This window comes from Taudactylus pleione, unplaced genomic scaffold (genome assembly GCF_031769625.1).
Source record: "Taudactylus pleione unplaced genomic scaffold, aTauple2 ptg000040l, whole genome shotgun sequence".
Classification (NCBI taxonomy): Eukaryota; Metazoa; Chordata; class Amphibia; order Anura; family Myobatrachidae; genus Taudactylus; species Taudactylus pleione.
Window position 1 is genome coordinate 31162220 of NW_028284442.1, and position 25663 is coordinate 31187882.

Consider the following 25663-nt stretch of genomic DNA (forward strand, 5'->3'; position numbering starts at 1 on the left):
TCGGACCGGGTCGATGGCCCCCCACAGAGCATGCGCACGACGGCGCCATCGTGCGCATGCGTGAGACCCACTACGACCGACAGCGCCGGTCGTAGCGGGTCTCGATCCAAAGGGGGCGAGCTGTCGATGTTGATTGACAGCTCGCCCCATTTGGAAGGAGGGCCAGGGGGGTGGCAGCCCAAACGGAGGCGTTCCCATGGGAACGCCTACCGTTTGGTGGAGGCCCCACTGACATCACTAGTGATGTCAGTGGAGAGCTTCCGGCTCAGACAGAGCCAGAAGCTCTCTGGGGCTTACGACAAGGGAGACCCTACCCTAGGGTCTCGTCGTAAGACCCGGAGCGGTCGTTAGAGCTGTGGGTGTTAACCCACAGCCTAACGACTGCAACAGAGGCGGGCGGTCAGGATGCAAGCGGCCGCCCAGTTTCTGAGTGACCGCTTGCATCCTCCGATCGCCTATGAATGAGGCCCTAGGTGTGGCCAAATCAACTGTTTGGAACATTCTTAAAAAGAAAGAACGCACCGGAGAGCTCAGCAACAACAAAAGACCCGGAAGACCACGGAAAACAACTGTGGTGGATGACAAAAGAATTATTTCCCTGGTGAAGAAAAACCCCTTCACAACAGTTGGCCAAATCAAGAACACTCTACAGGAGGTAGATGTAAATGTGTCAAAGTCAACAATCAAGAGAAGACTTCACAAGAGTGAATATAGAGGGTTCACCACAAGATGCAAACCGTTGGTGAGCCACAAAAACAGGAAGACCAGATTAGAGTTTGCCAAACAACATCTAAAAAAGCCATTACAGTTCTGGAACAACATCCTATGGACAGATGAGACAAAGATCAACTTGTACCAGAGTGATGGGAAGAGAAGAGAAGGAAAGGAACTGCTCATGATCCAAAACATACCACCTCATCAGTGAAGCATGGTGGTGGTAGTGTCATGGCGTGGGCATGTATGGCTGCCAATGGAACTGGTTCCCTTGTATTTATTGATGATGTGACTGCTGACAAAAGCAGCAGAATGAATTCTGAAGTATTTCGGGCAATATTATATGCTCATATTCAGTCAAATACTTCAGAACTCATTGGACGGCGCTTCACAGTGCAGATGGACAATGACCCGAAGCATACTGCATAAGCAACCAAGGAGTTTTTTAAGGCTAAAAAGTGGAATGTTATGCAATGGCCAAGTCAATCCCCTGACCTGAATACGATTGAGCATGCATTTCACTTGATGAAGACAAAACTGAAGGGAAAATGCCCCAAGAACAAGCAGGAACTGAAGACATTTGCAGTAGGGGCCTGGCAGAGCATCACCAGGGATGAAACCCAGCGTCTGGTGATGTCTATGCATTCCAGACTTCAGGCTGTAATTGCCAGCAAAGAATTTGCAACAAAGTATTAAAAAGTGAAAATTAGATTTAGGATTGTTTCATTTGTCCCATTACTTTTGGCCCCTTAAAAAGTGGGAGACACTTATAGAAACCGTTGTAATTCCTACACCGTTCACCTGATTTGGATGTAATTACCCTCAAATTAAATCTGAAAGTCTGCAGTTAAAGCACATCTTGTTTGATTCATTTCAAAGCCATTGTGGTGGTGAATAGAGGCCAAAATATGAAAATTCTGTCAATGTCCCAATATTTATGGACCTGACTGTATATCACTGTTGCACTAGTGAAAAATCATGTTAAAAATGCATTGTGTCTCTTTGGTGAAGTATTATATTGATTTAATTGTTTCCTAGACTTTTGTGCATGTTTTTAATTGCACACATACAGAAATGTATATAAAAATCTAATGAATAATAAAAAGTGCAAAACAGGTGAGTGGCTTACAGTAGCAGCCATTTACACCAGGGCCGGACAGCCCATCTGGCCCTTCTGGCAAATGCCAGAAGGACCGATGGGCCGGTACGGCTGCAATCCCCGGCCGGGCAGCTCCGCCTCCCAGAGCTCTGCTCGGCTGGGACACTGAAGACGGGGGCGTGTAGCAAGGCCACGTCCCTGTGACTCATGGCACGCCCCATGAGGAGTGGCCATGCCCCTTTCCCACGAGGCCACGTCCCTTTTGAAAGGCGCAAACTGCAGCCCCAGTCCGTCCCGGATTTACACTGAAGTGCCAAAAGCCATGGGATACCAGTATGTAAAATTAATGGTAGATGACATCTTGTGAATCAGTTTGTACACCGACTAGGCTGCTCATGGCAAGGGCGACGATAATTATCGGAGTGTGGAAGGGGCATGATAGTGGGTGCTTGACGCATGGGACATTCCATTTCTGAAGTTGTGCTGACATTCAACATTCTCCGATCTACGGTGTCACGTGTGTACTGGGAATACCTCATGGAAGGCCTTACCACCCACTGTGGACAGCGCAGAGTCTAACCACAGGTGCTCGTGACCAGCGGCGTTTGGCCAGAATTGTCAGTGGTAACAGACGAGCAACACTGGCTCTAATCACATCACATGCAATGCAGGAGGTACCAGACGCATATCCAGCAGGTCAGTGCAGTGCTCTTTAGTTTACATGGGAAGCAGAAGACCCACCAGAGTGCCCCTCTTAAAACTACAACAGCTGACACAGAGCCTCACCTGGGCTTGTGACCTCGCTAATTGGACCCTGGAGGATTGGCAACATATGGTGTGGTCCAATGAGTCATAGTATTGGTTGTTTTGGGCTGATGGTAGGGTGGTGTGGCACAGACCCCATGAGGCCATGGACCCCAGTTGTCAACAAGGCACTGTGCGAATGGTGGTGGTTCTATAATGGTGTGGGGTCTGTTCACGTGGTATTGGTCCGCATGAATATGTCTCTGACCGGTCATGCAGCCTGTCATGAACTTCATGTACCCTCACAACGATGGAATATTCCAGTAGGATAATGCACAGTGTTATCGGCCCCAAGATATCCACAATTGGTTCGAGGAGCATTCTGGAGAGTTTCGATGAATGGTGTAGAGAATGATGAAGTACCAACTAATCAGCTCCTAACTCTCATTTTTCAAGCACAGCTTATAAAGTGACAGTTACATGCCGATTGTTTCTCTCCCCAAGGCTTAGTACATCTCCCCCTTATACTAAACTTTTCATATAAATGCTCAGCTTTTCCCTGACATTGATATTTGTCTCAGTTATACATATAGGGGTATATTTACTAGTGAGAGTTTTTGGAAGGGAAGATGTTGCCCATAGCATCTACTTAACATTTAACTAGCATCTTCTAGAAGATAATAGCTAAAATCTGATTGACTGCTAGGGGCAACATCTACACTTCTAAAAACTCTCACTTTAGTACTGTAAATATACCCCGTATAGTGCTCATAAATAATGCTTTACACTTTTTCCGTGTGTAAATGTTATGTAGAAGCCAAAGGAAAAATGCGGAGATTCATCACATGCAACAAAATAACATTTCTGCAAACTGTGATGAATTTAGCAATACTTGACTGCAAAACACAACAGTGCACTCTTATCTGGCACCTGTGTTCCTCTCTCTGCTGAGTCACAGCGACACCCACACTTTACAGAAATAAACCTGTGAAGGTTTGTTGGGAAATATGTCCCTAAATATAAATTGCATGCTATGTGTAATTTGGGGATTTTTTAGTCAGAGAGAATCTTGCTAAGGGATGAGGGCCAGAATCACGACCACCGGCATCCCGAAGGAAAATATCGGGTTTTAAGGGAAGGGTTAGGTTTAGGGTGCGGGGTTAGGCACTAAAAGGGAGGGTTAGGTTTAGGGTACTGGGTTAGGCACTAAAGGGAAGGCTTAGGCTTAGGGTGCGGGGTTAGGCACTAAAGGGAAGGGTTAGGTTTAGGGTGCAGGGTTAGGCACTAAAGGGAAGGGTCAGGCTTAGGGTGCGGGGTTAGGCACTAAAGGGAAGGGTTAGGCTTAGGGTGCAGGGTTAGGCACTAAAGGGAGGGTTAGGTTTAGGGTACTGGGTTAGGCACTAAATGGAAGGGTTAGGCTTAGGGTGCGGGGTTAGGCACTAAAGGGAAGGGTTAGGCTTAGGGTGCAGGGTTAGGCACTAAAGGGAAGGGTCAGGCTTAGGGTGCGGGGTTAGGCACTAAAGGGAAGGGTCAGGCTTAGGGTGCGGGGTTAGGCACTAAAGGGAAGGATTAGGCTTAGGGTGCGGGGTTAGGCACTAAAGGGAAGGGTTAGGTTTAGGGTACGGGGTTAGGCACTAAAGGGAAGGGTTAGGTTTAGGGTACAGGTTAGGCACTAAAGGGAAGGGTTAGGTTTAGGGTACGGGGTTAGGCACTAAAGGGAAGGGTTAGGCTTAGGGTGCAGGGTTAGGCACTAAAGGGAGGGTTAGGTTTAGGGTACTGGGTTAGGCACTAAAGGGAAGGGTTAGGCTTAGGGTGCGGGGTTAGGCACTAAAGGGAAGGGTTAGGCTTAGGGTGCGGGGTTAGGCACTAAAGGGAAGGGTTAGGCTTAGGGTGCGGGGTTAGGCACTAAAGGGAAGGGTTAGGTTTAGGGTGTGGGGTTAGGTTAGGCACTAAAGGGAAGGGTTAGGTTTAGGGTGCGGAGTAAGGGTTAGGCACTAGGGGGAGTGTTATTGTTAGGCATTAACGGGTGAGGATTAGGTTTAGGGTGCGGGGAGGGAGAGGTTATGTTCAGGCACTAGGGAGGGAGGTTAGGGTTAGGCACCAAAATGGGAGGGTTAGCATACCGACCAACAAGCGTCGGTATGTTAACCCTGTTGGGATCCCGGCATCGGGATTCTGACCGCTGGGATCCCGACTGCCGGCATTCCCTACCCAAACCGTTTATACATACTGCTGTTATTATAGAATATTTTGTAATTGTTTACTTTCTCCCACTAAACTTAAGTTTAGATGGAAAAATTAACCTTTATTATCTATATCACAATACTATTGCAAAAAAGGGGTGATGAAGTGTCAGTTTGTAAAATCTGACACTTCTGTTCGAGTGTATGTCCAATATATAAAAGGGCTAGTAAATGCACTGCCCTTTTAAATATCAGGCATAAACATGAACAGAAGTGTCAGATTTTACAACCCGACGCTTCGTAAACAAATCCCCAAGAGTGAAATGTAATAGCCTGAGAGATTTAGGAGGCGGTGCTACTCTGGAGAGCAAGCAGGAACCTCTCATTAACTATGACGTAATGTCCTGGGCCAAAATGTATTTTCCATAAGATAAGTTTTATTTTAAAGGCCCTTTTGAGTGTCTTCTTTTCAAAATACTACATATATATATATATTTATATATAATATATATTTAAGTATATATAATGCATATATAATTGTATTTCTATAGCTCCACCCACAGTTCCTGAACCTATTTTTACAGAAATATAGCCCTGCTGGTGAGTCTGTGCGTTTTTTTTAAAACAGCAATAATTTAGAAGGCCAGGCCGCTGATGCCTGCACCTTACAGGCTATAACATTTCCCCTCAAACCTCCAGTGCTACTGTACATCCCTGGATCTCCTCAGACTGTGACCTAACTTGTATGCTTTAGGCCAAATTGTGAAATTTACTGTTAAGGCGGGTATCCATTAAACAATATGCTGCATGAGCGATATCGTCTAGTGTTTCCCCGGCAGTGATGTGCTCAATGTCGTTAATGACATTGAGCACCCACACTGAACGATATCATTCACAATATCGTTCATTGACTTCACCCTCCCTCATCCCCGTACTTGCAGAACCTGACATATATCGTCAGGTTGCCCTGCAAGTACAGGCGATGAAGATGTCGTCAACGACCTGCGAGAGCGCGCATCGCTGGTCGTTGACGGCATATCCACTGGACGATATTGCGGATGGTGAATGATAACTATATCATTATCGTTCAAATCATCCAAGTTATCGTCTAGTGGATACGCGGCATTAGGTCTCATTCAACTCCTGTATCTCATCCCATCAATAATCCCATGATACGGTATTACTCCCCAGGAAACTGTGCATGATATGGCTTGAGACCTTAAGGATAGATGGGTGTAGCCGCGTTATCTCCCCTGTGCCATTGATTTTAGTGTAAAAGCACACATGGAACATATATTGGGAGTTTTTTTCTGAATACTGGTGTACAGGAATAATATGCTGTAACCAGTAGCAAGCAGTCACATTCCAACTGTCAGGCTGTTTGCTAGTAGAGTGAGTTTGCTAAGGGTTACAACACGTTCTCGAATTTACATTTTTATAAAATACATTGATGCAGAGAGGTAACGGGGGAATCGCGTGCGTGGTGTAACACAGAGAACAGGAGATACTCACTCGCGGACTCGCACAGTGTGAGAGTGCTCAGCACATGACGGAGTGATGGAAACAGAGAGACCACGTTTGCCATCAGACGCAGGGAGAGAGACCAGGGTCACTATGTGAGGTGATCGAGAGACCGGGGAGTCAATCACTGGAGTCAGAGAGATCTGATAGTAGCACGGCCCACTGTGAGAGACAAGGCAAAGACAGTATTAATAAAAGCCTCAGGCTGTCTATTTCTCTATTGTTCAGATAAGAACACAGATAATAAATCTACAGTGTGTTCCTTTTTGTCTGTTGGCTTCACATATATGAACCTACAAGATATCACTGATTGGGGCAGATGTATGAAGCTCAGGGAAGTGATAAAGTGAAGAGTGATAAGCGATCAACCAATCAGCTCTAAACTGTCATTTTTCTGTAACATGACAGTTGGGAGCTGAGTGGCTGGTCATTTATCACTTTCCAGAGCTTCATACATCTGCCCCTTTATCTCCTGCTGACATGGGGTGATGAGGGCAAATGGCAATATGCACGTGGACGTCTTCACTCAGACCTCTAAAGAGAAGCTTTTTCTGTTACTGCCACCTGGTCCCCTAGGGTCCCCATCTGTCTTGGTTTTCTCCTGATTATGTCCATTTTGCCCAAGTTTCCTTATTTCAACATTCAGACTCTCAGTTTGTCCAGATTAAAAGGCTGCAGGCAACGCTCAGCACTCACCAGCGGTGGCATTTATGCACTGGCACAATGGCACCTTGCTAGTTAACCTGTTTGCACAGTGAAATAGCCAGAAAGCTACATTTATATGCCAAACCATTTCCTCCACAAAATATATAATTGCATATTCTTTATCTTTGAATATGACGTTTATTGCTGGCACTTCATACATAACATCCGTAGCACTATGGTCACTGCAGCTTTGGGAGAGGAATAAAAGGGCAAACACAAAACTGTCATTTCTGTTGTTACCAGAGATGAGCGGTTATGGATTTCTGAAGTCTGAACACACCTGAATTTAGCGGTTCCAACTAGAGCCGGGTTAAGGTTCGGATTCACTTTTGTGTACCGGTTCGGATCTGTTGGTTCGGAAATCAGATTTGAAAAACGAACTCAGGTTTTGGATTCGGACATTTTAGCTGTTTTTATCGGTTTTTATCTGAATCCAAAACTAAAACACAAAAATTAATCCAGATCCCAAAACCAAAACACGGGGGTCCAGGCACATCTTTAGTTGTTACACAAGGGACTTATTTAATAAAATGCTGTAACCCATTTTAAGAGTCATTTTTAGTTATGTTTACAAAATGAAAGGACACGTGTGGTTGCTATGGCTACAGGAGTTATGCGCAACATGGCATTGATGTTTTAAATATACAAAAGACATTTTCTTTGACCATGATACTGCAGGTTCACTGTGAAAAAGACTCATACTGTAATTCCCCTGTATTTCAGCTGAATGCTCATGTATAGTCAGATCATTTCATGCTCCTACAAAACTATACTGTCAATGTTCTGCAAAGGCAACGACTACAGTAAGTACCATGTTTGGTCAGTCCAGTTCTAAACACAGCATTAGCCAACTAGGAGCAGCCTCTTCCATCCTGTGTGTTTACAGTTATGTTTCACAAACCCGTTCGTCTTACCAGTATAACTTGGACCTCTCCACCAGCGCGTAAGTTTCTCCATCACCGATAAAAGAGGCACAGCGTGCACACATGAAGCATTCTGGGTGGTACTTGTGCTCTCCGGCTACCTATCAAAGCAACAACACCATTGTGTATCCATCCGGACACTAATAAAGAATATCTATACATTTAAAGGCTGTAGAACCAAAATCACCATTGACAACGAAGGCAAGATAATTACTCGGCTTTATAAATAAGATTTGCACAGAACATGCTTCAGTGCTTACCATAACCAGCCCTTTGGTAATATGCTCTGAACAGCCCTGGCACATGCCACCAAAGCGTGCCCAGTAGTGCTTCTTGCAGAAAAGTCTCCCATCTTTTTCATAGTACCGGTGAGACAAGGACACACCACAGTCACTACACCTGAAAGTGCAAAGACAAAACAGGCAAACGGTAAGGACTCGTTGTAGAAATAGGCAGAAATGTAAAATGAACTAGAGAGTCTCTGCAGATGGCACAGCCGCTAGTGGGCCACTCTAACATCCTAATCCTGATGTGCCAGATATGTCATGTGATCTCAAAAAGTTCTTACTTCAAAGCCAAGGATAATTCTAATGTTGGATTCAGTGTGACCAATGAAATTATTATGCTTTATTTTTATGGCACCACAAGGGTTCCACAGCGCCTTACAAATGAGCAAAACAAGAAAACAATGACTTACAGCACAACACAACAATACAGGACAAGGACATGGCTTACAAACATTGGACAAATTGTCAGCTATTGAATCAAATCCTCTTCTATTCAGTGACTGAATAAAACTTAACTTGTCATGAACTGCTTTTGCTGACAATTCGCAAAGCATCCATACTAATACCTGAAGTTGCTCACAGCAAACACTAGGTGGTGCTAGCTTTATGTCCAGCTGTCTGCATAATGGGTCTCGCACAGGGCAGATGGTGAAATAATTGATAGTAGAGCTGGAATAACTGAACTGATGGCTAAATTACACTGTGTATGTCTGACAGAAGCCATGGCTGCGCACAAAGGATTACTTCCTTACTGTATATTATTACATGTGTGTTCTTTACTGTTAGTCATCCCTTTTGCTGCTTGAGGACCATAATAACCATTTTCACCTTTATACACAGAGTTGGTTTAGTTTCGAATAACTATTTTTATTTCTAAAGCTGGGCGTACACTACATGTCATGTAATCATGGTACCTGCGGCCACTCTGCACGGACAATTCATTGTTTGATTAATTGTGTGGTCGCATCTTCCCATTTGTTGTGCTGTACATCAGAAGGAACGGTGCGATAACCAATGTAGTACGGTATCGTTCTCTGCATAAAGGGGCATTACTGGGGGTTCTGCATAAGGGGCATTACTATGGGCTCTGCATAAAGGGGCATTACTGGGGGTTCTGCATAAGGGACATTACTATGGGCTCTGCATAATGGGGCATTACTGGGGGCTCTGCATAAGGGGCATTACTGGGGGCACAATATAAGGGGCATTACTGTGGGCTCTGCATAAAGGGGCATTACTGGGGGCACAACATAAGGGACATTACTATGGGCTCTGCATAATGGGGCATTACTGGGGGCTCTGCATAAGGGGCATTACTGGGGGCACAATATAAGGGGCATTACTGTGGGCTCTGCATAAAGGGGCATTACTGGGGGCACAACATAAGGGGCATTACTGGGGGCATTACTGGGGGCTCTGCATAAGGAGCACTACTAGGGTACTGGGGGCACAACAAAAGGGGTGTTACTGGGGCACTGCATAATGGGCACTACTAGGGCACAGCATAAGGGGCATTGCATAATGGGCACAAATTCAGGGAGCATTGCAAAAGGGGCTCTAATACAGGGGGGGAATTGCATAAGGGCACTACTACAGGGGGCACTTCATTGGTTTTTATTAATAAAATTGCATGTAAGACTTTTTTTTGTTGTTGCGGCCCACACACTCTTAAGGTGCCCATACACAGGACAATTTTTTACACGATATGACCTGTTACGTCAGGTTGGACAGACCAATCGTGTGAAATTAGGTGTATTTTGTGTGTTCTGCGACCCCGATGAGCGCCCCCGCCGTCCTCTGGTTGGATCGCAGATCAGATGGTTTTGCAGAGAGATCTACGATCTTTTGAGTACAATGTGATACACTTCTATGCATCTTATCCTATGATCGTAATGATCAATCGCACACCATTTGACCACATCTTATGAAAAATTTCAAGGGAAGAATTTCCAGGGCAATTGTACAACTCATCTTACCAAATATGAATTGCACCGTGTATGGGGGCCTTTAGACTTTGAATATTCGGCCCGGTTAGTATTTTGAGTTTGACATGCCTGTTCTAGAAGGTGCTAGATAAATGATAAGTAGAATCTGATTGGTTGCTATGGGCAACATCTCCACTTCTAAAAACCCGCACTTTAGTAAATATACCCCTTAGTTTGTTTTAGTACCATTTAATGCATATCTACAGTATTTATGGTTAGTACATGTGTAAAAATATGTAATTTCTATAAATTCACTATTCCAAGATTCTTCTCTCTAATTTTACATACTTTAAATCAATTAAATGTCCCCTCTTATTGTAATCTGTGACTTCTAGTATTTACAATGAAAACTTACCAAATATGTGTAGTCTTTTTGATAGTTTACTCTACATATGTGAGATAGTTAAATGTATGTGTAAATTATTGGTGTATGTTTTATTTCCTTACCTGTAATTTATTTATTTTCTTTTACCTCCTGCAGCATGTGTTACTGTACCATGCAATAGCCTATGGTTACAACATACAGTATCATCACATACACACTGGGGGAGAAGCTATCTGAGTCTTACAATACTTAGTCTGTCCCCTGCAGTTCACTATGGTTATGCCAGGGGTTGTCCTGCTCACCCCGATGCTTCAATGTGTTACATTAATTATATCAATCACATAGAAGGTCACCAAAATGCTTTCTGTATGTCAGTGGCTCTCAAACTGGGATGGAGCACTTGCAGACGTGCCACGGGTTGGTGGTCCAGTACTAATTCAAATTACTTATGGTCATTATGATAGGCAAAACCAGAGCTGGTGTCTGCCAATCATAAAGTATGAGGACAAGTAGAAGCACAACCCTGACCACCACCACGTAACTGAACCTAAGGATGACGGATAAGCACAATTTACCTAACTTAATATATCTAAATTTCTCAGTAAGAAACATTTGGCCTAGGGGAGCTGTGAGGAAATGCTGAAACTATAGGGCGCCGTGATTCAAAGAAGTTTGGGAACCACTGGTGTATGTGATGCGGCTTCCTACCAGATCAATGGTGCTCTACCTCCAGCCAACAATGCCAACAATGCTAACCTACTACCATAGGGTTTACAGCAATTACACACCGATTCTGAATTGGATACGTCTGTGGCCGTTTTTCTGGACGGCTGCAGCAGTCTGCTTACAAGCTTACTCTAATGCGAGAATTCACCCGTGTATGAAGAAAGCCAGTGAGACTGCATGTGGAAGCCCGTCCCACCCATTATATTACCTACCAAGGCCATCACCGTTAGTATCTGTACCAGTACCCACCCCATGCTGGGTGCCAAAGATCCACCCTCCTCTGCATGCTACGACTGAGTATGGAAGTTAGCCTACACGCCTATGACACTTCTCCTACTAGACAGAACATATCCGTGTGTTCAAAAGGACGCCGTCCAGTCACCACTCATTTCACAGATAGTGTGGTCCATTGATGGACGGAACACTCGATACACACTAGCGAACTCCGTCCGTGTGCTTCAGTTTGATTTGTCACATGCGTAGTTGCCAATTTCTATCTTTGGCGCATGGGTAGTATGCTGAAATACACAAGATATATGCCCATTGCCACTTGCATTCAACTCAGAATCAGCCCCAAGTGTTTTATTTACCACTAGTGACAGTGGGGCCCTGCAAAGTGTAACTACTTTACTGCTGGCTCTGAATCATCGCTTGTGCAGAACAAATATGTGATAACCGGGAGGGAAGGAGCATGGAGGCTGCCGGACAAGGATTAGAAGTTCCTGCACTGGCATTTCTCTCCCTATAGGGTTACAGCTGATGCTATCTGAATATAGCCTAAAGTTATCGGTTAAGCAAATAGATGACCCAGATCACAGTCCACAATGATGTGCTGGGACTGTGGCCAGCTGCATTACTTTGCCTATTGTAGGCGATATCTCTGATATCTACTACGTTAGACATTTCTTAAACCAGCATGATACTTGGAATGTGAAAAATTCAGGGTCCGCATAATTCTCGGCACCCATTTCTCTTATAAATAGACCCCTAAGTGTCTGAGAGTAGGGGTGCATTTCGTACCACAGTGGAAATTAAAGGCTATGAATGAGCCACTGACGTATTCAGTTATTGATTACGTATCAAGCAAGCTTTTACATTGTGTTTTGTATGTCAGTAAAAAATCTCTAAAACCATAATACATTTTGAGTCTCCCAAATACAAATATTCAGAAATACAGATTTTTTTTTTACCATGACTGAGATAGTGAAAGCTTTGCTCCTTGTTGGTTCAATGTACACAAACTTTGTTTAAGGCACAAAATGATTAAAAGTATTACATAAGATTACCTTCAGCCTCTGTGTATAAGGTGTATATGAAACATTAATGAATTTCATGTATGTACACAAACTTTGTTTAAGGCACAAAATGATTAAAAGTATTACATAAAATTACCTTCAGCCTCTGTGTATAAGGTGTATATGAAACATTAATGAATTTCATGTATGTACACAAACTTTGTTTGAGACACAAAAGTATTGAAAATATTGTAAAAAATTACCTGCAGGCTGTGTATAAGGTGTATATGAAACTTAAATGCATTCTGTGTATAGACTTGGGTCCCATTCCTAACATATCTCATTATGGTATGCAATTATTCCAAAATACGGAATATTCAGATATCCAAAATACCCCTGGTCACAGCATTTTGGATATGGGAGACTAAACCTGTACTATATATATAGTAACTGCAGTGTGTGCTTGGACACTAGCTATTTTCATAGTGTCTACAGCTCATAAACAATGTATGCATCATTTTCCCTTTACCAACAAAAGAGTCTGCTGGAAGGAAGGCTTGAAAAGAGCTGCATTCTGACATTCCAGTAGTGACCCAGACAATAAGAAACTTAAATAATCGTTCATTACTAATGGACAACAATGTCCCTTTTATTCATTGAGAGAAAAGCGGACTGCATGCCAGTGGGCAATGTTTTGCTTTTATTGTCTATTTTTGGAAATACAATTGGCCAAACTCTGCTGCAATATAAAGTAGCTGTTAGCGGTGTTAAGGTGCGTATCCACTTGGCCAGTGGTTCTCAAACTCGGTCCTCAGGACCCCATACAGGTCACGTTTCCCAGGTCACCCAGCAGGAGCACAGGTGTGTTCTTACTCACTGACACATTTTAAAACATCCACAGGTGGAGCTAATTATTTAATTTGCGATTCTGTGAGGAGATCTGGAAAACATGCACAGTGTTGGGTCCTGAGGACCGAGTTTGAGAACCTGTGCACTAGGCGATTAAACATGCCGATTGAACTATACCGATGTCGTCCGTCGGCCATGTAAATGTCAAAAACGATTAGCAATGCGCGTGCCCGTTGGTCGTTTTTCACATCCATCATCGCATGTACATGCTGGTCAACCTGACGATCACGTCAGGTTCAGCATCTACGGGGAAGATGGATGTGCCTACACTGAATGACTGAGCGTTCAGTGTAGGCACATCACAGACTGTGAAACGACAGCATGATTACCATGTCGTAATCGTGCTCTCGTTTCACAGTCGGGAAGTGGGTACGCACCTTTAGGGGCCTATATATTAATAATCACGGTAATGTCAAGATTATTATCAGTCCTTATCGCAAAAGAATTTTTAATTTTAAACTAAAGTATCCCCGCTATGTACTAAATGTAACTCGCAGGGACAGCGGTTGCGATAATCTATGTCCCTGCGAGTTACACCCCGTCCACATCAGAAAATCATTTACATTTCTGAAAGACTCCTCCTAAGAATTTGACACAGTGCATGTGCATAGTGTCAGGAGCCAGACGGAGGCTGAGGGATCGTGCAAGAACGTTTCCATAGGTATAAAGCGGTTTACGCCACCAATGGGGCTTCGCTCTTCGGAGTTTGGTACTTAGTGGTTAGACCGTAGTAATAATAATGGGGTCTGCAGCAGTAATTGGCATTTTGAAGGAAATTTCTGTGACTTCTCCTGCATTAGGCTGTTAGTACATAGTGGGAGGAAATAATACTATGCCAAAGCTGCAGTTTCTAAATCATTTTAATAAAAAATAAAAAAAAGCTTGATAAATAGGCCCCTTATCTTGAGAAACTGATAGAAATTAAGATTATTACTCATTATATAGATTGTAAGCTTGCGAGCAGGGCCTTCCTACCTATATATCTGTTTGTTATTACCCAGTTTTGTTCTGTTAATGTTCCAATTGTAAAGCGCAACGGAATATGCTGCGCTATATAAGAAACTGTTAATAAATAATAAAATAAATTAAGAACTGATACATATTTTTCTGTTCTCATGAATTTTCTTAATCACTGTATTGTAAAGTTGGAATATGCAGTGACAGTGCTGAGATCGCAAATGCAGCAGGGGGTGTCATACACCTCCTGCTGCATTTGCATGTTTGCAAGGACAGAATTGCCAAGCTGCTGGCGTGCATCTTTGCATTTCCGTCCAGTACTGAATCGCCCCTAAGTTAGGCAAACAGAAACACAAGGGTCCTCCTATTGTGTGAATATAAGCTCCAATCCTTAAGAGCCACTTATCGGCTAAGCGTAGCACTGCGTAATGACTCTAGAGCGCGGATGGATCAGTTATCAGGATATCTTTAAACACTTTCTAATATTACACAAAGACATGGGTATAGATTTACTGCAGGGTGAAAGTAAGACAACATACCACTGTGATTGTGTAAATGGGGTTGCGCTGAAAGAGCTTTTTGCAGTTTCTGGTAGCCAAATGAAGTAAATTATAGGTACTAAAAGGTATATGCATTTTACATGTGTTACAGAATAAAACTTATGCTGGTCACAAGCTCTGAAAGTGTCTTTATGCTTCGATTAAAGCTGGGTACACACCTATGCAATCCTCAGCCCGATCACCCGATATTGGGCAATCAGACCAACGACTTTATACAGATGTGCCCTCATACATCTAGCCTCAATTCGCCACGCAGCGCGACTTGTCTGGTGTGAGTGAGCCGCCAGGTCCTGTGCTACTCTGCTATCGTCGGGCATCTTTTTTTGCCACAAAATGCATCTAAGTGGCAATGTGATGTGACTAGGACGCACCAGCAGACTGTGAGGGTTAATTTAATATGAGACACTTGTATATCTGTGTGCACCTGAGTCTGTATATGATGCACAACAGAACTTGGAATGAAAAAGAAGCAGAGGGGTTGGGTATGGATTGCCGGCGGTCGGGAAGCAGCTGGACAGAATACCGACAGCGGCATCCCGACACTCAGAATCCCGACACTCTTCAGGAAACAAGGTAAGTCTAACCCTAACCCCTACCCAGGGCCGGCTGCGGTCGAAAAAAGGGGCGCCACCCCATAGAGGGCGCACCCCTCCCAGCCATTCCCGATTTCAGCCGGACAGTCCAGTTTTTAGGGTACTGCCCCTCTGTTCCACCCGTGGGACGAAGTGTCCCGCAGGTGGTCTGGATGTTGGGCACCTCCACCACCGCAGCTGTGCAGCCGTGCCGGCCCCTGGGAACAAGAATGGATGCAGCACCCATTCAGTGCAGAGAGAGAGCTTGGGGCAGTCCAGCTACTAATGTAGTGCTGGGCTCACCCCCAGCCTGACGTTAAATGGGAGGCGTGCCATACTGACACGTCCCAAATAGCATTATTAAGGGGGCGTGGTCTATGGTAATTAGGGCATGCCCTAGCCGCGCAAGAGATTTGGGGTGTCTGGATCCCTTGCCGCACAGGGCGCGGCTTATGCTGGAGCCAGCCCTGCCCCTACCCTAAGCCTCCCACCCCGGTGCCTAAACCTAACCTCCCCCACTAGTGTCTAAGCCTGACCAACAGGCGTACAGTGCAGGCTTCTCACATCGCACTGCATCACTGGGAACGCTGGCCTCTGTAGCAGTCAGACCGCTTCAGAGGCCAGCGTTCACCAGTTACAGTGGGGGAAGCCGCATCACATAACCTAAAAAGCCGCATGAAGCTTGAGAGCCATGGGTTGGCCACCGCTGTCTTAGACATTAATTGGACATTATATTGATAATTCTGAACCTATTGTTTTCCTTTGTATTATATATAATAAATCCTATTGTGTGTAATAGTCCTCTACAGGATGCATATGGACATGTTTACACGTGAAAGTACTGTATGACAACAGGCATATTGATTATATTATGCCTTATCTTTAGTGTGAATATGTGCAGCTAGGTATACTGTCCTATGTCCCTGTAGCCAGGTGGCTTGTGTGGGTTGCTAGGACACAACGCAGGACGTCCCAAACAACCCCATACCCCTCTTCTCTCAGGTCCACACAGGAAGCCAGGATCAGCTGAATGTCCTGTGACATCACAAGTGCCTACAAGGGTTTAAAGTAGGTAGTTTTATTGTACCCGGAAAGCAAACCACCCCCCCCCCCCCCCTTCCACTGTCAACTTGATGGAGTGGGCATTGTTACAGAAGGGATTTTGCTAGACATTGTGGCCCCAAAGCAGTGGAGGACATCGGGGAGGAGGCAGGCCCACTAACTGTTCTGTAGCCAGTTACTTCATTTAAAGCTCTAGCAGGGCTTAGGGCTTTATAACTCACACCCAAAGGTGTCAAATCCTTATGGGAAAATCACAGGTTTTAAAATAACAAGCACAGGACTTTCTACTAGGTTCTTGATATGGGAGGTGGAATTTCGGTTCCTACCAGGTAGCTCCAGCAGCAGTGAGCATCATCTCCATTGGGAGAAGCCCATGAATCGGTAAACCCATCGTACCTCCAGCAGGAGTGAGATGAATGGTAGCATGGCTGAGCGGCCGGGATCAGCAGGTGACATACCCCAGTGTCCAGGATTAGGAGAAACCGCTTCCTGAGAAGCATGAAGTTGCCCAGCGGCATCACTCTCAGTGGGACCCTGCTCAGCAGCTTCCCTCACAGCGATACCAACTCAATCATGCTTACTCTCAGTCAGTGGTGGAACTAAAGAGTGGTGGGTCCAGGTGCAAGAATATGTTTTGGGCCCTCCTATGCAGTGCCCCCAGTAGTGGTCCCCCTATGCAGTGCCCCTTATACAGTGCCCTCAGTAGTGCCCCATATACAGTGCCCCCAGTAGTGGTCCCCCTAAGCAGTGCTCCCAGTAGTGGTCCCCCCTATGCAGTGCCCCCAGTAGTGTTCCCCCCTATGCAGGGCTCCTTTTAGTGCCCCTTATATAGTGCCCCAGTAGTGGTCCCCCCTATGCAGTGCCCCCAGTAGAGGTCTCCCCTGTGCAGTGCCCCCAGTAGTGTTCCCCCCTATGCAGTGATCCTAGTAGTGCCCCATATACAGTGCCCCCAGTAGTGGTCCCCCATATGCAGTGCCCCCAGTAGTGGTCTCCCATATGCAGTGCCCCTTATACAGTGCCCGCAGTAGTGTTCCCCCCTGTGCAGTGCTCCTAGTAGTGCCCCATATACAGTGCCCCCAGTAGTGGTCCCCCTATGCAGTACCCCCAGTAGTGCCCTTTATACAGTGCTCCCAGTAGTGTTCCCCCCTAAGCAGGGCTCCTTTTAGTGCCCCTTATATAGTGCCCCAGTAGTGGTCCCCCTATGCAGTGCCCCCAGTAGTTGCCCCCCCTACATACAGTATATAAAACAAACACACACAAAAAACCCCCAAAAACACACTTACCTGAATCCCCGCTCCTGCGTCTGCCACCGTCAGCTCCTCTGTCATCCCGCTCTGCACGATTGGAGAGACGTCATGACGTCTCTCCCATCACCCACTGCGGGAGCCGGAAGGCGGAGCTCATGAGTGAGCTCCAGCCCGGCTCCCTCTGTGGACGCAGCAGCTAATGAGCTCTCGGCACGTAGAGGTGTATGACTCTCAGAGTATGGTTAATAGTATTAATACTACTGTTTTTTTCTGTATATATTGTATATAGTTTGTAATTACTGTTTTTAAATTTCTGTAGTTTGTGCTGTGTAAAAATATGAGATATGGTAAGAACTTACCCTTGTTATCTCTATTTCTACGAAGTCCATAGGGTTCCACAGGATACCTTGGGGTATAGGTGTGACGTCAGTCGCAGGGCACCAAAGAGTTAAGCTTTCAGCCTCCCAGGATGCACTAGGTCCCCCTCCTATACCCCGCCCCCGGGCCAAGGCACCTCAGTTAGTTACCAAGCCATAGGCCGGAGGAGGAGAAGGAAGAGAGAGAACAAAGATCTGGACACATACAAGAATCACATTCTCACCAGAGGGAGACGGAAAACCGGTGACCAGAGCAAAGCCCATCTGCAGCACAGGTGCGACAGGGCGGGAGTCCTGTGGAACCCTATGGACTTCGTAGAAATAGAGATAACAAGGGTAAGTTCTTACCATATCTCATATTTTCTACTTCAGGGTCCATAGGGTATCCACAGGATACCTTGGGGATGTCCCAAAGCAGTATCCTTTAAGGGTGGGGACGCTCCTGTGCAGAAAGGAGAATCCGCCGCCCAAAGGAAGCATCCTGAGAGGCGAAGGTGTCAAACCTGTAATACCTCACGAAGGTATGGACAGAAGACCACGTAGCAGCCTTGCAGATCTGAACTGCCGAGGCACCACGTCGAGCTGCCCACGAAGGACCCACAGACCTAGTGGAATGAGCCTTCAGAGAAGGAGGGACCGGTAGGCCTTCATGAAGATAAGCTTCAGAAATAGCCATACGGATCCAGGCTGCCAAAGTTTGCTTTGAAGCAGGCCAACCCTTTTTACAGAAGCCATAGAGGACAACAAAGCGTCCGACTTCCTAAACAAAGAAGTGCGGTCAACATAAGTCCTTAAGGCCCGCACAACATCCAAAGAGGCCTCACCCACGGAAAGACCCGGTGAGTTAAAGGCCGGAACAACTATTTCCTCGTTAACATGAAACTGGGAAACAACTTTGGGAAGAAACTCGGGCCGAGTGCGGAGCACTGCCCTGTTCCCATGAAAAACCAAGAAAGGGGGTCTACAAGAAAGAGCCCCTAACTCAGAAACACGTCTGGCTGAAGCAACGGCCAGAAGGAAAACAGTCTTAGCTGTTAGCCATTTAATATCCACTGAGCCCAGTGGTTCAAACGGCGGTCCTTGGAGAGCCCTCAGGACCACAGCCAAATCCCAAGGCGCCACAGGTGGAACAAAGGGCGGCTGAATACGGAGAACACCTTGCATAAAGGTGCGCACATCCGGGATTGTAGCAATCCTACGGTGAAACCAGACAGATAGGGCCAAAACCTGTACCTTCAAAGAAGCAAGGCGAAGCCCATGATCTAGTCCCGCTTGCAGGAAGGCGAGAATCCGAGACAGACGAAACTCCCGCGGTGCATAACCTCTCGGTCGACACCACTGGAAGAACGTATGCCACACGCGATGGTATATCCTCGCGGAAGACGGTTTCCGAGCTCGTAACATGGTACGCACCACAGAGCTGGAAAACCCCCAGGACCTCAGCATGGCCGTCTCAACAGCCACGCCGCCAAAGACAGCCGAGTCAGGTCCGGGTGAAGGCAAGGACCCCGAGACAGAAGGTCCGGTCGTAGCGGCAACCGCAGAGGACTGTCCACGGACAGACCCTGAAGGTCTGAGAACCAGTGCCGTCTGGGCCACGCGGGAGCTATCAACAGGAGCGTCCCTCCTTCCTGTTTGAATTTCCGGATTACCCGTGGAAGAAGGGAGACCGGAGGGAACAGGTATGCGAACCTGAACGTCCACCGGACGGACAGAGCATCCACCAGAGACGCCCCTTCGTCTCTTGTGCGAGACCCGTACACCGGCAACTTGTTGTTGTGCCGGGACGCCATGAGGTCGATTTCTGGAAGACCCCACCTGTCCACCAGTAGTTGAAAAACGTCCGGGTGCAGGGACCATTCCCCTGGATGAACGTCCTGGCGACTTAGAAAGTCCGCCTCCCAATTTAGCACTCCCGGGATGAAGACCGCTGATATGGCCGGCAGATTGCGCTCCGCCCAAACCATGATCCGAGAGACCTCTACGAGAGCCGCCCGACTGCGAGTTCCTCCTTGCCTGTTTATGTAGGCCACGGTGGTAGCATTGTCCGACTGGACCTGCACCGGGTGACCCTGGAGAAACCGCTGTGCCTGCAGGAGAGCATTGAAGACCGCACGGAGTTCCAAGATATTTATTGGAAGCTCCGCTTCTGTCGGTGTCCACCTGCCCTGGAACAAGTGTGGACCCGAAACTGCTCCCCAGCCCCGAAGACTGGCGTCCGTTGTCAACAGGACCCAATTTGGAACCCAGAACGGACGTCCCTTGTTGAGGTGGGTCGTCTTTAACCACCACGCAAGGGACAGGCGAACCTCCGGGGTGAGCACAATCGTCTGGAACTTCAGAGACTGAGGCAGCCCGTTCCACTTGGACAGGATCAGGTGCTGCAGAGGTCTGGAGTGAAACTGGGCGTATTCCACCATGTCGAACACTGACACCATGGAGCCCAGTAACCTCATCGCCGAGTGTAAGGACACCCGGCGGCTGTGCAGACAACTGCGCACCCTTGACTGTAAAGCAGAGATCTTGTCCTCCGTCACGAAGATCCTTTGCTGTCCCGAGTCCAATAAGGCTCCAAGATGCAGAATCCTCCGAGACGGGATTAGAGTGGACTTCTGCCAGTTGATTAGCCAGCCGTGCCGTTGCAGCAGTGCAATGGTCAGGTCCAAGTGGTGTAACAGGAGCTCTGGAGATCCTGCCACCAATAACAGGTCGTCCAAGTACGGCAACATGCGGACTCCTTGCAGCCGCAGAGAAGCCGCCATGACCGCCATAGCGTCCTGTATGTCCAATGACACCATGTAGTCCCCAGGTTCCAGCGCCAGAATGATGGACCGTAGGGTCTCCATCCGAAACTTCGGGACCCGCAAAGACTTGTTGAGTGCTTTGAGGTTGAGAATCGGACGATATGACCCATTGGGTTTCTGTACCAAAAATAGATTTGAATAGAAACCCTGGCCCCTCTGGGAGAATGGAACAGGCACTATAACTCCAGCCTGGAGCATAGTGTGCAATACCTTCCGCAGCTCTGTAGCCTTGTTCCGGTCTGATGGTAGACCCGTGGTGAAGAATCGAGCCGGGGGTCTGTGCCGGAAGGAGAGGGCGTACCCGTGAGAGACCACCTCCAGAACCCAAGTGTCTGTCGTAGTGAACGACCAACACCGGGAGAACTGCAGCAGGCGGCCTCCCACCCTGGGATCCCCCAAGGGGAGACCCGGACCGTCAGGCCGCAGGCTTGTCATCTGGCTTGGGGGCCGGACGTCTGGTACTCCATGCCTGTTTCCGGGGCTTGACCGATTTCTTAGGGCCAGCCTGTCGAGGAAACGACTGTGGTTTGGGCCTGCCCTGGGCCCTAGATGACCGAAAGGACGATGGTCCAGAACCAGAAGGAGCAGCGGCCGACGGGAGACAAGCAGATTTGGCTGCCGCCAGCGTGGCCACAATCTTATCCAGATCCGGACCGAAGAGAACTTCTCCGGTAAACGGCAACGCTTCCAGACCTTTCTTGGATCTGCGTCCGCCTTCCAGGATCGCAGCCACAAGGTGCGACGAGCAGCTACCGCTGCTGAAGAAATTCTAGACACCAGAGTACTAATGTCTAGAGCCGCCTCGTTGATGTAGGTGGCCGAATCACGGAGATTGCCAATCAACTCCGCCTGTTCGGCCGGACAGTCGGATTCAAAGGAAGCCTCTAATGAATCCGCCCAGCGCTCCATCGCTCTGGCAACCCAGCAAATGGCCATAGCCGGCCGTGCTGCCCCCCCTGCAAGGGAATAAGCGGACTTCAGGCAGATTTCTACCTTGCGGTCCGTAGCATCCTTAAGGGAGGACATGGATGGCATCGGCAATGTGGCACTACGGACAAGACGGGTCACGTGAGAATCCACCTGTGGAGGGGATTCACACTTAGCAAAATAATTATCCGCGAACGGATAAGCCACCGCCAGGCGTCTCTGCGGCTGGTATCTTTTGCCAGGTTGTTTCCACGCCTCCTCTAAATGGTCCACCAACTGACCCGAAAGAGGAAAGACTGTGGCATCGCCCTTCACATCTTTGAAAAAGGCATACTTAGATTTAGCCGCTGGGGGAACTTCGTCCTCAATCACCAAGGCTGTGCGGACCGCCCGAATAAGTCCAGGAATATATACTTTGGACTTAGCATCAGCGTCCTTAGTATGGAAAGGTTCCTGATCGTAAGGATCCAGAATCTCCCCATCATCAGACGTCCCTTCGTCATCCTCATAAGGAGCGGACAGAGACGCCACCGGCCTTTTATGAGGCCGCATCACAGACTCCCCTTGCAACACATCCGACAAGTGCTGTACAGAACTCGTCAGGGAGTTAACCCACGCTGGCTCCTGAGAACCCGGGAGCGGGGAAATAGGGAGACTGTGGGGTACCACCAATTGTCGTGGGAACCCCTGCATGGGTGACGACACCACAGACTGCTGGGACAAACCCATCGGAGTAAACGCGGGCTGCGGAGCTAACTGGCCCACTAAAGCTGTTAACGCCTGAGCGAAACAAGCCCAGGGCGGCTCCTGTACCGGTGCTGTAACCGTAATAGGCCGCGCCATGGACAAACACTGCCGGCAAAGGCCCTCCGCGCTACCCTCCCCCTCCGCTAACGGTACTTTGCACGTGGTACACTGTAGCCGGAGGGGAAAATCACTTTCAGACATGATGGCACCACGTATGTGACCTCTCTCACCAATTAAGTATTAAATAGGCGAGAGACCACCCTGCAGCACCGCACCGCAAGGGCTTTAGCAGAAAGAACAGGGACAGTAATAAAGCTGACAGTTTAGAGAAGAAAAGTTACAGGCAGCGCTAGCACAGTCACATACAATGCAGAGAAATAACAATTCCTGCACTAACAGCGCTGATCACTCAACTACACAGACACAGGGCCTGGTAGGACACAGCGCTGCATACACAGACCTGAGCCACAGCGGAGGAGAGGTATGCGGGGGGACCCAGACCACGATGCTTCCTTCCAGACTTCCAGCAGCGTTCACCATGCGTTGCAGAGAAGATGGCCGCCGAGGAGCAGAGAGAAGCTGGCCTGGGGGAGGAGCGCTGACACAGGACCAGTCAGCACAGTGCAGAGAGGGCTGTGTGCAGCGGGGGAGGCGCCGGCTGTGAGACAGGGAAGGCGCGCTCCCCTGGCATGCATTTAACCCCTGGGACGCCGCAGCGCTACCGCTCTGCTGCGGTCCGCTGTCCCAGGGGGTAGTGGAAGCGCAGGTTGGTCGCCTGGCTCCACGCTGCAGCCAGTCCCCAGGGAGCCCCCTGCCTGGGGACTTAGGACCATGTGATCAGCGGGGACCCACCGCGGGACCCCGCTGCTTACCTCTGTCCCCCTTGAATCCGGCCATGGTCCGGAGCATCTGGGGTCACCGCTAGCTGTGACCCCAGACGCCCACCAGCATCCCCGGATCAGTACCGGCGTTCTGGTACCGGCGGGGTGTAGGGAAGACAGCATGGACGTCAGGACTGACTGTCCATGCTGTTCATCCAGATGTGCAGCCACAGCTGCATGAAGAAAAAGCTTCAGGGGCTCTTCTAGCCCCCACTCCAACAGGTGCACCCGACTCCGGCCGGGCACCAAACTAAACTGAGGTGCCTTGGCCCGGGGGCGGGGTATAGGAGGGGGACCTAGTGCATCCTGGGAGGCTGAAAGCTTAACTCTTTGGTGCCCTGCGACTGACGTCACACCTATACCCCAAGGTATCCTGTGGATACCCTATGGACCCTGAAGTAGAAATAAAGGTATTATTTCACGCTGTTGTAGGTTTCCTGTGCGATCAAAGGGACTCATAAAGAAACCAATGTACTGCCTATCTCAATATGGTAATAGGCAATAGGTGAGAATAACGTACACAGTGGACCTCATTCAGACCCGCTCGCAAGTGCTGAGCGCTCGCAAACGGGTCGATGTGCACAAGCCCCGGAGCGAGATAGAAATTCTCTTGCTCCGGAGCTCACTACAAAAGGGGCGGCTGTCGATGGTGATCGACAGCTCGCCCCGTTTAGTAGACGGGGAGGGGGGGGTGGTTTCACAAACGGAGGCGTTCCTTAAGGAATGCATGCCGTTTTGTGGGCGGCCGCACTGACATCAGCAGTGATGTCAGTGGGGAGCCTCCTGCTCGATCAGAGCAGAAAACTCCCTGGGGCTTGCGGTTGTCGAGACCCAACCTCAAGGTCTCGTCGCAAGCCCCGATGGTCGCGATGGTCTTGACCATCGCGAGCATCAACCTGGTCGGTCGCTAAAGCTGTGGGTTGTAACCCACAGCTTAGCTAACGACCAGGAGGCCACACTTCAAAAGAGAAGGGGCCGCCCACATTCAGAACGAGCGCTCGCATTTTGCGAGCGCCTCTGAATGAGGGCCAGTATCCTCACACAATCATTGTGAAACTGGTGACCATAAACAGCCTCCTAATGATCATGACATCACACTAGACTTCCTGTTGTGAGAGCTAAGAATACTTCTCCCTCTTTACTGCCAAAATCCCACTGTACCCTTCTTACAAATTACTCCTCTTTTTTTTATTTTGGAGGATACATAAATCTCATGGAAAAAAACCCATAAATTGTTCTGTATGTAGGGTTTCCAGATCAACCATTTCAAATGGGACACATATGAAATGCACGTATTGCTTAGATGCATTTTGCAAGCCTGCATGGTAATAGCTACAGATATTAATAGATAGAGTCTTGGGCCTGATTCAGAGTTGGGAATAGAGGGCCTGATTCAGAGCCGGACGCTCTGACAAGAGCGCTCGCTCTGAATCAGGGCCCTCCTACCCACAGCTTATGCGAGCGGCCAAAAAGATGGTCGCGATGGTCAAGACCATCACGACCATCGGGCTTGCGACGAGACCCTGCGGTAGTCGGGTCTCGCTGCCGCAGGCCCAGGAGTGCGCATGAGCATTACGGCACCATCGACCCTCTTGCGAGCGCTCAGCGCTCGCGAGCGGTTCTGAATTAGGCCCAGAGAGAGATATCTCTCTCAACTGTGAACCTGAACAAACCATATTGCAATGCAAGGGGTGTAAATACATACATTTTTTTACATGTGGGGTAAATACTGGCTGCTTTTACATGTAGCCCACAAATACTGCACAGCTTTATTATTACACTGCACTTTAGATGTCAGTTTGGACTTTGGACACACTCCTCCCAAATCTAAATCTCTCTGCACATTTTAAATCTGCTCCAATTGCAGTGCAGCATGGTTTTACCAAGATGATCAGTTGAGAGAGATATCTCACTCTGGGCCTGATTCAGACCCGGTCGCAAGCGCTGAGCGCTCGCAACAGGGTCGAAGGAGGCACACAGAGCATGCGCACAATGGAGCCGGCTCCGTCGTGCGCAGGCGCGAGACCCGGATAGCGACGGGCAATTCATTGCTCCGGGTCTCGTACCAAGGGGGCGTGCTGTCGATGTTGAGTGACAGCACGTCCCCTTTGATGGGTGGGCCGGGGGAGTGGCTGCCCAAACGGAGGCGTTCCCATGAAAACGCCTCCGTTTG

At 48.0% G+C, this 25663-nt stretch overlaps 1 protein-coding gene across 2 annotated transcripts in view; it reads right to left on the reverse strand.

Moving 5' to 3' along the window:
- The window catches only part of LIMK1 (LIM domain kinase 1), a 132543-nt gene that overhangs the window by 16621 nt on the left and 90259 nt on the right, over nt 1-25663 (reverse strand). For both annotated transcript variants that reach the window (XM_088454112.1, XM_088454120.1), the window contains 3 exons: nt 8150-8288; nt 7881-7990; nt 6253-6423 (listed from right to left, as the gene is read on the reverse strand). In XM_088454112.1, coding sequence (XP_088310238.1) covers nt 6253-6423; nt 7881-7990; nt 8150-8288 — 420 coding nt within the window. The remainder of the gene's footprint in view (nt 1-6252; nt 6424-7880; nt 7991-8149; nt 8289-25663) is intronic.